The sequence below is a fragment of the Phyllobates terribilis genome, unplaced genomic scaffold, assembly GCF_046119375.1.
Source record: "Phyllobates terribilis strain yellow unplaced genomic scaffold, ASM4611937v1 Scaffold_1__5_contigs__length_1240528914, whole genome shotgun sequence".
In the NCBI taxonomy this organism is placed as follows: Eukaryota; Metazoa; Chordata; class Amphibia; order Anura; family Dendrobatidae; genus Phyllobates; species Phyllobates terribilis.
The window spans coordinates 441,722,925-441,735,971 of NW_027362761.1; the positions used below are offsets into that span (position 1 = coordinate 441,722,925).

General features: G+C 45.2%; 1 protein-coding gene across 3 annotated transcripts in view; it reads left to right on the plus strand.

Annotated features, from left to right (window-relative positions):
• The window catches only part of SLCO4C1 (solute carrier organic anion transporter family member 4C1), a 221,891-nt gene that overhangs the window by 175,206 nt on the left and 33,638 nt on the right, over positions 1-13,047 (plus strand). For all 3 annotated transcript variants that reach the window (XM_073677952.1, XM_073677943.1, XM_073677935.1), the window contains one exon: positions 5,758-5,911. In XM_073677952.1, the coding sequence (XP_073534053.1) occupies positions 5,758-5,911 (154 nt within the window). The remainder of the gene's footprint in view (positions 1-5,757; positions 5,912-13,047) is intronic.

The window sequence follows — 13,047 nt, forward strand, 5'->3', positions numbered from 1 at the left end:
AATATTAGACATGACCGCCATGAATTTCTAGTAAAGTATTTAAAAAAACACAACACCCAGAATAAAGTCCTTTAATTGAAATAAACACACAATTTTTTAATGTTCTAAATTAAACCATACTTACCATCACGCTCATTCCAGCTGAAGCGAACGATCTCCTGCAATAAAAGTAAAATAATAAAGCAACCTCATCCTTACCTTTCCATGGTTCCCACGACAGCTTCAGCTCTGCTACATTGACATGACAGGCTGGATCGCAGCCGAAAGCTGCCATCCAGCTTGCCATGCCGCAGACACTGAGAAGCGCAGGCATGCTTGCGCTCTGCAGTGTCTATGAAGGATGGCATGCTGGATGGCAGCGCTCAGCTGTGATCCAGCCTGTCATCTCAATGCCATCCCAGCGTGGGAGAATTCTCCTGCTCAAGCGCTGAGCGCAGGAGAATTCTCCCACGCTGTCAGTGACGTGCATGAGATGAGCTGAGTTCATTGGACATGAGCTCACCTCATGCACGTCACTGACAGCGTGGGAAAATTCTCCTGCGCTCAGCGCTTCAGCAGGAGAATTCTCTCACGCTCACTGCAAGCGCAGGAGAATTTTCCCACGCTGTCAGTGACGTGCATGAGGTGAGCTGAGTTCATTGGACATGAGCTCACCTCATGCACGTCACTGACAGCGTGGGAAAATTCTCCTGCGCTCAGCGCTTCAGCAGGAGAATTCTCTCACGCTCACTGCAAGCGCAGGGGAATTTTCCCACACTGTCAGTGACGTGCATGAGGTGAGCTGAGTTCATTGGACATGACCTCGGCTCATCTTTATGCCGTCACAGCGAGACACTGAGGAGCGCAAGCATGCCTGCGCTTCTCAGTCTCAGGGGCATGGCAAGCTGGATGGCAGCTTTCGGTTGCGGTCCAGCCTGTCATGTGAATGTAGCAAAGCCGGAGCCGTCATGGGAACCATGGAAAGGTAAGGATGAGGTTGCTTTATTATTTTACTTTTATTGCAGGAGATCGTTGGCTTCAGCTGGAATGGGGGTGATTGTAAGTATGGTTTAATTTAGAACAATAAAGAATTGTGTCTTTATTTCAATTAAAGGACTTTATTCTGGGTGTTTGTGTTTTTTTTAAAATTTGACTATGGGGTTAGTAATGGGGGTGTCTTATAGACGCCTCTCCATTACTAACCTGGGCTTGATGTCAGCTGGCATTATAAGCTGACATCAACCCCAGCCCTATTACCCCACTGCCACTGCTACAGGGCTGTGGGAAGAGCGAGGCTAAGTGCCAGAATTGGCACATCCTATGGATGCGCCATTTCTGGGGCGGCTGACGGCTGGTGTTTCTAGCCTGGGAGGGGGCCAATATTCATGGCACCCTTCCTGGGCTATTAATATCAGCCCCCAGCTGTCTGCCTAGCCTTTGCTAGCTATTAAAATAGGGGGGACCCCACGTCATTTTTTTGGGGGTCCCCCATTTTAATAGCTAGTAAAGGCTAGGTATTCAGCTGGGGGCTGATATTAGTAGCCTGGGAAGCTCCGTGGGTATTACCCCCTTCCCAGGCTTCAAACATCTGCCCCAGCCGTCTGCTTAACCTCCGCTAGAGACTAAAATTACGGGGAACCCCACGCCAATTTTTTTTTTAATAAATCCTTTATTTTAACACTAAATGACAAGTACAGTAATCAACACTATCACTGTACTTCTTATATATGTGACTGACATGTTTCTATGTATCTAATCTATGTGTGATGCTCTATTCTTTCTGTTATAAATTGTCAGGTACCGGTGTGTGCCGCTGCTTAATTGCCGGCTTTTCATGTCATACATTCTACATTATTCTTAGTTGTTTTCTTTCATGTAGAATTAACTTACAAGGAAAGAAAGGGTTTATTTTTATTCCGATATTTGTGTCCCATTGACTTGCATTGGTTTCCGGTATCGGAATCGGCGATATCCGATATTTTTTGGGTATCGGTCCGATCCAATCCGATCCGATATTTCCCGATATCGGAAGGTATCGCTCAACACTACTTGTGACCAAACATGACCTTCACTGCCTATGAAAATGCATTCTGCTTGCAATGGATATTCATGAATCACGGCGGAGGTTCTTTCAGACTACACAATGTAGCACACTCCTCATAAGATGACAGATGATGGACCACAGATAGATCTCCCATTCGCTTCAGTGTAAGTGCTCATTCACACTTGCGTATAAAACGGACGAGTGCAATATGATAAAAAATAGTATTGCACTCGGACCAATGTTATTTAATCAGACAGTGCTGATCTGTGCATTTTTTCTCAGCTGTATTCATCATGAAAAAAAATTGCAGCATGCTGAGATTTCACTTCGATATCGGACAGTGAGAGAGAAAAAAAAACGCATGCACGGACCATCAGGATGGCATCTGATTTTTACCGATACATTACAGTTCTGTAGCATAGGAAAGTAAATAGTCCTGTAAAACATTAACCCCTTACTGGCCTGGGGTGTATTAGTATGCCCCAGGCCATCACCCCCGGTTCAGCACGTGCTCCGGAGCTGAGCCCGCACTGAACCGGGCACATGTCAGCTGATTCTTACAGCTGACATGTGCCCGCAACAGCCGCGGGTGGAATCATGATCCACCCATAGCTGTTAACCAGTTAAGTGCCGCTGTCAATCTCTGAATCTCTGACAGCGGCATTTAACAGCGCCTCGCCAGAAGCGCGTCACTTACCCTGCCCATCGGTGACCCCGTCATGTGATCGCGGGTCACTGATGGGTGGGCATGACAACCCTGGGTCTGCAGCAGGTTGTTGTCATTAGTGATGAGCGAGTATGTTTTGTTAACCCTTTCGCCAAGTATGCTCTGGCGAGCACCGAGTAGTTACAGTTGCTCTGTGATATGTTTGAATCACTCCCGTGTGCATGATTTGCGACTGTTTGACAGTTTTAATACATGTGAGCAATGTCTATTTCTTACACATTCCTCACATGTATTAAAGCTGTCAAACAGGCGCAAATCATGCACACGGGAGTGATTCAAACATAACACCGAGCAGCTGTAACTACTCGGTGCTCGCCCGAGCATACTCGGCGAAAGGGTTATCAAAACATACTCTCTCATCACTAGTTGTCATGTAAAGATCACTTTGAGCGCCACTTATTGGTCGGTGCTCATAGTACTGGAGCATTTCTGCTACATAGAGGTGATCTGCTCATCACCTCTATGTAGCAGAGGTGATCAGATAGTTGCTTCTTCTAGTCTCATATGGAGACTATAGAGGCAAGCAAAAAGTGTAAAAGAAATCTTTTTAAAAATATTAAAAAAAAGCAAAAAAATAAACGTTTAAATCACTCCTCTTTTGCCCCATTCAAACTAAAATAATAAAAAATAAACCACAAATACACTTATTTGGTATGGCCCGATCTATCAATATAAAAGAAGAATTAATCCGATCGGTAAATGACTAAACGGCGTAACGAGAAAAAAATTCCAAACGCCAGAATTACCTTTTTTTGGTCACCGCAACATTGCAATAAAATGCAATAATGGGCAATCAAAGCATCGTATCTACACCAAAATGGTATAAATAAAAACGTCAGCTCGGCGCACAAAAAATAAGCCCTCACCCGGCCCCAGATCCCAAAAAATGGAAACGCTACAGGTCTCGGAAAATGGCGCCTTTTTTGGGGGGGGAATTTTATTTTCACCAATTAAATAAAAAAGAAACTATACATGTTTGGTGTCTACAAACTTACAAACTCGTAATGACCTGGAGAATAATAATGGCAGGTCAGTTTTAGCATCCAGTGAATGTGGAAAAAAAAAACTGTGGAATTGCATTTTTTTTGCAATTTGACCATTTTTCAGTACATGATATGGTAAAACTAGTAATGGCGTTTAAAAGTACAACTCATCCCACAAAAAATAAGCCCTCACATGGCCATATTGGCCAAAAAATAAAAACGCTATGGCTCTGGGAACAAGGGGAGCAAAAAGCGAAAATGCCAAAACAGAAAATATCAAGGTCGTAAAGGGGTTAATAGCTGCTGAGTAAAAAAAATGGATTGCATATGTACAGCATACAAATGACAAGTGAGAGAAAATCGTCCCACTCTTCTGGATGAGAATGAGACCGATATTTATACGCTGGTGTGAGCAAACTCTAAGGCCTTATTCATATGTCAGTATTTTTGCATCAGTATTTGTATGCCGAAACCCGGAGTGTGTCCAAATCACAGAACAGGTGTCAGTCTTTCAATTTATAGTTTTTCTTTTTAAGCTCCACTCCTGGCTTTGGCATTCAAACACTGATGCAAAATACTGACGTGTGAATGAGGCTTAACAGTCAGGCTATGTGCCCACGATGCAGAAATGCTCCGGATTTTTCCTGAGCATTTCTGCATCTCCCTGGCAGAAAAAACGCATGCGGATTGTACATGCGGATTGTACATACGTTTTCCTGCCAGGGACATGCGGATGTGAAGCGTTCTTCACTTGCATTTCCGCATGCGGGTTGACAAGCGCTTTCCAAGCGATTTTAGCATCACTTGGAAAAGTGCTTGTCAACTTGGTCACACTATATAAATCCATGCAAACAGCATGGATTTATATACTGTGACCGAAAGAATGGTAAAAAATAAAAAAATAAATCTATACTTACCTTCTGATGGCCCCCGCAGTCTTGCTTCGCTGCGTTGTCCCTTGCCGGCAGATCGCGGTACACTGCACTGAAGGACCTGCCCTCACATGACTATGACGTCAGCACAGGTCCTTCAGTCCACCGCGAGCTGCCGGCATGGGAGGACGAGTGCAGTGGGGGCCATTAGAAGGTAAATATAACATTTATTTTTTATTTTATTCTTTTTTTCACAGGTTCCATGGTACCGGGGTCCGGAGGAGAGTCTCCTGTCCTCCACACCCGGGTACCATACGCATCACTGACCATACGCATTGATGCATAATCCATGCGTTCCAATGCAAGTCAATGGCGGCGAAAACGCAGCGCTTCCGCAAAATAATTTGTAGTGCTGCGTTTTTTCCGCAATGATAATCTGCAGCGGAAATTTCTGCAGCATGTGCACAACACATGCAGATTATCATTGGGAACATGGCAGGCCTTCTACCAAGCGTTTTTTAAGCGTTTCTGCAGCGTTTTTGTCGCTGCGGAAATGCTTAAAAAACACATCGTGGGCACACAGCCTCAATGTGAATTATCATAGCCACCACTGAAGCTCCAGACCTTAGTCTTAGGCCACATTCACATGTTCAGTATTAGGTCAGTATTTTACCTCAGTATTTGTAAGCCAAAACCAGGAGTGGTGATAAATGCAGAAGTGGTGACGTGTTCCTATTATACTTTTCATCTGATTGTTCCACTCCTGGTTTTGGCTTACAAATACTGAGGTAAAAAACTCACTGAATACTCAACGTGTGAACGTGACCTAATTTAGACACGAGAACATCCCTTAGAATTATTAATTACTAACTAAAATCTCCTAAAAAAAGAAAAAAGTGCAGGGCATTTAAAAAAAATCATGTGACTTATTTATTTTATTCTTCATATTGAAATAAATTTAATTTTGATTGTAGCTCAAACAATGATGGCACATACCCTTTAGAGACGGTACCTCACCCTTAGTAGAACAAGAGTAGGGTGGCATATAAACATTTGGGTTATACTCAATTAAAGTTGAATACATTGATATAAAAATTGTACATTGTACCTCCACTGAATATATTTTCTTTTTTTGGCCTTATGTTTTATTAGGACTGTAAACGATGGGGAATTGGGGGCCCCATGTAACAGTAACTGTTCATGTGCTCGCTCATTTTACGACCCAGTTTGTGGTGCTGATGGAGTGCAGTATTTTTCAGCATGTTATGCAGGATGTAGCTCTCAAGCTGTTTCCAGTGATACCAAGGTAGGTTTGAGCAAACTCTGCGTTTTTCTCTAGTTTGTTTTAATCTTATTATTCATAAAAAAGAGTATTCAAATAGTGGGCAAATATCCTTAGCCTATTTTAATACTTTATTTTATGCTATGTTAGGAATACAGCTATACAAAGTTGACAACTTCCCTTGGGGAAACACAGTGGCCCTATTATACAACTAGTCTTAATCCCCGATTTATTAAAGAAGCACTCCTCCTCCCATAAAAGTTTGTATCCTTTTAATCTATTACAATCATCATATTATACTGCACTGCAGCTTACAATTGCTCATTTTGCCTTTGTAGCCAGCTAATTATTCCATTTTCCATTAGGTCTATGACAACATGTGACTAAAGACTGACTAGCTCAATCCTTCTAAGCACTATGTAGAACCCAGAGGTCAATTTTCCCTGTATAAGTCATAAGCCACTGCAAAAGTCCCTGGCAGGGGGAGGAGTGTGGCAACTGGGTCATGGCTGGGTCATGGCATTATACTGCATATTAACCTTACTTTCAAAAAACCTATTATTTACCACACTCAATAAACATGACATACGCAGATTTGGTTGGAAAAATTTATGGCCACGGCCTTTATTAAAAATTCTTATATTTAAAAACCATAACCTTAATAAAACTCTTATAACTCCACAGCTTAGCCATAAGCTCAAGCCCGTTTACCTTACCAACCTGCTGTCCTTTCAGTCTCCTGAACGACTAACTCCAAACGGCCATCGTGACTAAAAAGACATGCATGTCCCCGCCCCACTAAGGGCCAACTCAACCATTGCTTGTAAATTTAGGTTGAATATGTCAAGACCTACATCAGATAGGTGAACACAATCAACCTGAAAAAGGCCTGGCAATCCTCCTTCCAAATCCACGTGTCTAAATGAAAACCCACCAATTAGTGGCATGAATTTACTCAAAGACCTGTTTAACCTTTTACGTATTTTCTCACAAAACTTCAGCTCCGCTGACCTAACCCAAAAAACATGGAAATAACCTCAGAAAATATAATCTTAACATTATAAAATGACTTTTTTAACTCTAACAAACTCTTCTTCATCTGGAATAACAGGTCAATAGTGCCCAACTTCCCAATGTCGTTTCCTCCTAGGTGTACGATAATGATGTCAGGGGCCAGAGCTCAAATACCCATTAGGGTTACTTAATCCAAAAGACCGTCCCATCTTTGTCCACTAATTCCAAACCAAAAAATTCTCACTTTATCAGAAGACAATGATAAATTTGGCCCGCAGCAGCGCTGTTGCGCCCTCCATTCAGCCCATCGGATAAATGAATGGCCCAAAATCCACACTGTGACACCTAGAAAAACTACAACAGAAAAACAATAGTGTTAGTTATCTCCTAATGTACAACTTATAACATTTCGAATCCCTCCTTCCCAATCTCTTAATGACTTCCTCACTCAATCCCAATCTGGCGACCTCTGTCGCAGCACCAATCCTAAAGGAATGGGTAGAAAAAGCATCACCGACAAACACTTTTTAAGAATACTCCTAAACTGGAATTGCGTCAGAGGCTCACCAGACCGATGAAGCAGGAACTTCTCTCCATTTGCCGGGCGAATATCCAAGTAGCTACTCACCTTGCAGACTGGACTGATAGCTGCATCAGAAAAAACATTTTAAATGAATACCACAACCTTTACCGGACTGATCTGTCTTTGACCTAGCTATAAAAAGCATTAATGATTTTCTTTCCAACTTCACGTGCTGCCATGACAATCCTTCTGTGCCCTTCTTACTTCTGGGTAACAGCTCACCTATACAAAGAGCTCCAAAAAACATTAAAACGACTGCTGTGGAAAATAAAAATAGCTTCAAATTCATTATAACAACAAGGAAATGCCACTTCACACAGATTTCTTAGCATAGTTGGGGAAATCGGGCACCTTCCATCAAGAAAAAAACGCTTCCTCTTGTACCCCTTCAATACCTGCTTAATTAAAAATAATCATTAATTGGATGCTGACCCAGAATGTTAAGAAAGAAAGAAATACCGGATAAATTTTTCGCTGTTGTTGAATATGCAAGCCCTTTATCAATACATGTCAACACAAAAGTTAAAGCAGTCTGTTCCGAACACCTGTCAGCTCTTAACCTGCCACCCGCACAGAATTCTGACCACAGCTCCCAAGCCGCCAAGTAACCCTTCCAGGTTGAACCCGCTAGTGACCTTTGCAACAATTCCATTATTTGGCCCAGATTATTCCCCCCAAATATCCTGGACAATCCTCTCCTATCCGTTGAGCGCGGGGTGCGAGCCTGAAGAAATCCGAGAACTGTAAATGAGAAAGTGATTCAGCAACTGCACTATATTTATTATCAACTCCTACCGCCTTCAGCCAAATGTTCCTTTTGAGACACAACAGAACTAAATGCCTGAGCAGTCTAACTACTAATTTGCATTTGCTTGACAAGCAATTCACAGCAAGAACTACTCCTTTCCTACTGGAATGAATGAGAATATTCCTATTAGACAACTGCTCTCCCCAAATCGCTATTGACACCAAAATGGGAAAAACTTCTAACAAAATTATATTATTTAAAACACCATTTTTTTAACCAGGCAGGGTGCCATTTCTCTGCACACCACTTACCATCCAAATAGACACCAAAACCTAAGGAAGAATTTACATCCATATACCACTCCTATTCAACCTCAGCAACAAAAGCAGACCACCAAATTGATAGGCAATTAAAGTACTGCAAAAACTCTAACCAGACTTCTAAATCCTCCTTGACCTCCTTGGTTATGCCCACATGAAACTGCGGGTTCCCAACTCCTGCGATGTGCGCGGACAAGCGTCTACTGAAAACTCTACCCATAGGCATAACTCTAGACGCAAAGGCTAGCAAACCCAACACAGACACAACCTCTTTGACCATTGCTTTCTTCTTACTGAATAATGCTATCAATGCATTCCTACATTTGTCAATCTTAACTAAAGGTAATCGACACTCGCCCCTAACTGTATCTACTACAATAGCTAAATATTCAATACAACTAACTGGATGAATAGTTTTCCCTCTAGCTAGCGGGATACCTCCACACAAATTGGTTGAAAGATAGCTAACAGCTCACTACAAACATCAGAATCAGCTGGGCCTGCAAAAAGAAAATCGTCCAAGTAGTGCGCTATACCGCCTTTCATGGACTTGACTGCTGTCACCCACTCCATAAATGAAGCAAACGCCTCAAAATAAAAACACGATACTGAACAACCCATAGGCAGGCATTTATCTACATAGAAAGAACCATTAAACCGAAAACCAAGAGAATTAAACCCACTAGGGTGTATAGGCAGCAGCCTAAAGGCAGATTCTATGTCGGCCTTGGCCATTAAAGCCCCAGGCCCAAAACTTTTAACTATCTCCACTGCCGTATCAAATGATGTATAGTTAACAGAAATAACGCTATTGTCAATGCTGTCATTTAAAGAAAACCCGTATGGATATGAGAAGTGGTGAATAATCCTAAACAAATTTGGCTCCTTCTTAGTGTTATGCACACGCCCGGACTGACTGGCGTGTGCGTGAGTAGTGATCCCACTGTGCCATGAACCGGAAAGTGCCTGGAGGGGCATAACTAAGTATCAACCCAATCCGACCCAGGTCGCACGACGGCTACGACGCCGTGCACCAGGAAGGAACCGAGCAGAGGGACCAGGTGCGACTTCAGGTCAGACCCCGGACACGGCTGTTGACCAACACCGGGGAATACAGGAACAGGCAGGTTAGAGCACAGGCTGGGTAGGGTCCAGTACAGACTGGGAGACGGGTTCAGAGCCGCAGATGCGGTAATCAAGCAGAGTAAAGCGAAACTGCAGGTGCGGTGGACAAGGCTGAGCAGAGCGAAACCGTAGGTGCGGTGGACACAGCTGAGCAGAGCAAAACCATAGGTGCGGTGGACAGGGCTGAGCAGAGCGAAACCGCAGGTGCGCTGGACAGGGCTGAGCAGAGCGAAACTGCAGGTGCAGTGGACAGGGCTGAGCAGAGCGAAACCGCAGGTGCGGTGGACAGGGCTGAGTAAAGCGAAACTGCAGGTGCGGTGGACAAGGCTGAGCAGAGCGAAACCGTAGGTGCGGTGGACACAGCTGAGCAGAGCAAAACCTCAGGTGCGGTGGACAGGGCTGAGCAGAGCGAAACCGCAGGTGCGCTGGACAGGGCTGAGCAGAGCGAAACTGCAGGTGCGGTGGACAGGGCTGAGCAGAGCGAAACCGCAGGTGCGGTGGACAGGGCTGAGCAGAGCGAAACCGCAGGTTCGGTGGACAGGGCTGAGCAGAGTGAAACCGCAGGTGCGCTGGACAGGGCTGAGCAGAGCGAAACCGCAGGTGCGGTGGACAGGGCTGAGCAGAGCGAAACCGCAGGTGCGGTGGACAGGGCTGAGCAGAGCGAAACCGCAGGTGCGGTGGACAGGGCTGAGCGGGCAGGAACCGCCAGAGCGGTAAGTAAGGCAGAGCAGAGATAAACCGCCGGGGCGGTAAGCAAGGCAGAGCAAGGGGAAAACCGCCAAAGCGGTGAGCAAAGACAGAGCAGAGGGGACAGGGCTCTGTTCACACTGAACAGACTGGAAGGGAAAGGCAGAACCAGATACACACAAAGTACTTGCAAAGAAGTAGCGAGTGGACTCCAAACTCACAAACGGAAGTACAGCGACAACGAGTAGGAGTTAGGTGCAGGTTCAGACTCTGTAGAAAAAGGAAAGGTACAGACATAAAGATAAACAGGTAACAGGCTAGGAGAGTGCTCAGACAGGAACTGAGTGTTAAGACAGGAACTGACACTGCAGCGAGATACAGGAGTGAGTCTGGGTATGCGGTCCCAAGAAAAGCGGACAAACAGGCTAGAAGAGACAGACAACAGGTCTGGGTATGCGACCCCCAGAAGGTAGGACGAACAGGCTAGGAGCGTGTTCAGACAGGCCTGGGAATACAGCCTCCAGGAACGCGGACAGGCAAGAAAAACAGAACAGGACCTGGCACATGAGAGACAAGAAGCCCTCTGAATATAATAGTTGCTCAGGTACCAGCTTCAAGATGGAGCTGGTTTAAATATCCAGTGACAGACAGCAATAGGCTGAGGATGCATTAGGAGTGAGCCCACAGCAGCTACAAAAACCAGGAAGTAACTGGGCCGCCACCCTAAGCAGTCAGAACAGAGACAAACCGACAGCATGAATAGAAGTCAGGTTAGCAGACTGGACTGAAGATCAAGTTTGCGATCTTGCAAAGTGAGAGATGGTGCACCATGCAAGCCTGCCAACCGGTATGTTACACTTAGGGACTACACCCAGAGGTGATAGACGAAAATTTTTAAACGGACGCACCCTAAAGGGGCCCGCTATTCTCCCTTCCACTATTTCTTTATTTAATTTACTCTCTACCACCTCTAGGTACAGATCCACACATTTTAAATTATTCACCCATATGCAGCCTTCCCCCAGGAATTGGGGAATATAGAAACCCTCCGTTAAACCACTAGTTAGTAGGCTGTCTCTCTTGCGGTCTGGGTACTGCTCTAACCAGTGGCGCATTTTCTCCAGATTTACTGGAGTCAATGCCCTTGTTAAGGTGCTCCTTTGTGGAGGGCTGTCCTGACTGGCTCGCTTTTTTAAAACACCTGAACATAGGATGTGACCCTCCAAAAAGGAGAACTCGTGTTTGTATTTGCAGGTGTTGGGCCATTTACACTGTGTTTTATTGAAAGCGAAGCAAGTACCTTTCCTCATTCTAGTTTGAGCCGGTATTTGGCGCTGAACATTAGCAGGTTTGGAGGGCAACATAAGGTTCAGCCTCAAACCTACATCCTTAACCCCCCATCTAAGGGATGGGTATACTGATAGTTTGTCTAAAATTCTCATCATAGAAATACCAGCTCAAATTACCAAAGTGTTTGTATGCTTCCAATACTATTTCCACATGTTGGAAAAGCCCTGAACACTTGCTGGGAAACCTCTCACCCATAACACTGGGGTAAATACAAAAGGCTTGCGGCTATCATCGTCTTTCTCCAGCTGGGACAAAAAGTCCTTAGAAGCTGGCAGCAAAGACAAGATATCCAAATATTCATTACGCCAAATATTTTCTTTCACTGTTATGGGTAAGTGATAACCTAGGGGGGAGACAGTGCATACTAACGCTTCCTTATAACAATCCTCCCCTACCCCTTTAACCCCTGAGGCTACAGGAGTTAACATGGATTCCTGCTCCCCCCTCTCGCCCCCCCAGGCCCTGGTCTAAGTGCTTCCATACCTCAGCTACACCCGGGGCCCTGGAGGACAGACTAGCTGGCCTAGAAGGCACAGCAGGGGGCTGTAATAAATCCCTCAATGAGGACAATACATGTGACAACTGTTCCAGAGCGTAGTGTGTATCTGGATGGCTATACTCACCGCTCTCAGGCGACCCGTCCTGACTGTCATCACGCCTGAAGACCTCGTTCTCTGCGGGCTCTCCAGCTTGTGGACCGGCAGCCTCAGGACAAGCAACGGCTCCCTCCAGCCGGTGGTCAACTGAGGCCAGCTTGGTCCTTGTTTGTAGGGTGACCCGTGCGCCCTCACTGGGGATGGAGAGTATACCACTCTCCTCCTCTTGCTCCTGGCTCCGGCACGCACGACCGCACTGCCGGATGAAGTCATCAGGGCTTCCGGCTCAGCGGCAGAGATGCGCTCCTCCAGCGCTTCCTGTTCTCCCTTCAGTCTGCGGGCGGCACTCAGTCCGGGCACATCTCCCTCATCCTGGTCCAGGCATCGACGGATCCACGACAGGGCACCTTCCTCCCCCATATTGCAACACCTCACTGACAGGCTGGCTACCTGAACCAATCCCCAGCATGGCGGGAAAAAACACGGCGGGAAACCATTCCAGCCACTTAACCCGTTCAGGAGAGGAAAACAATGCATAATAATGCCATGCATTCCCCTCCTGAAGGTTCGGGTCTTAACAGGAGTTGAAGAGGGGAATGATAAATGCAGAGGGACAAGAGACTTCCTGTTTTTACATAGAGCAGAGAAAAGCAAAGAATTATCTGGGTAAAAAGTCAAAATGAACAATTGTAAGTACACAATGCCATATAATATGATGACTGCACTATATTAAGAAG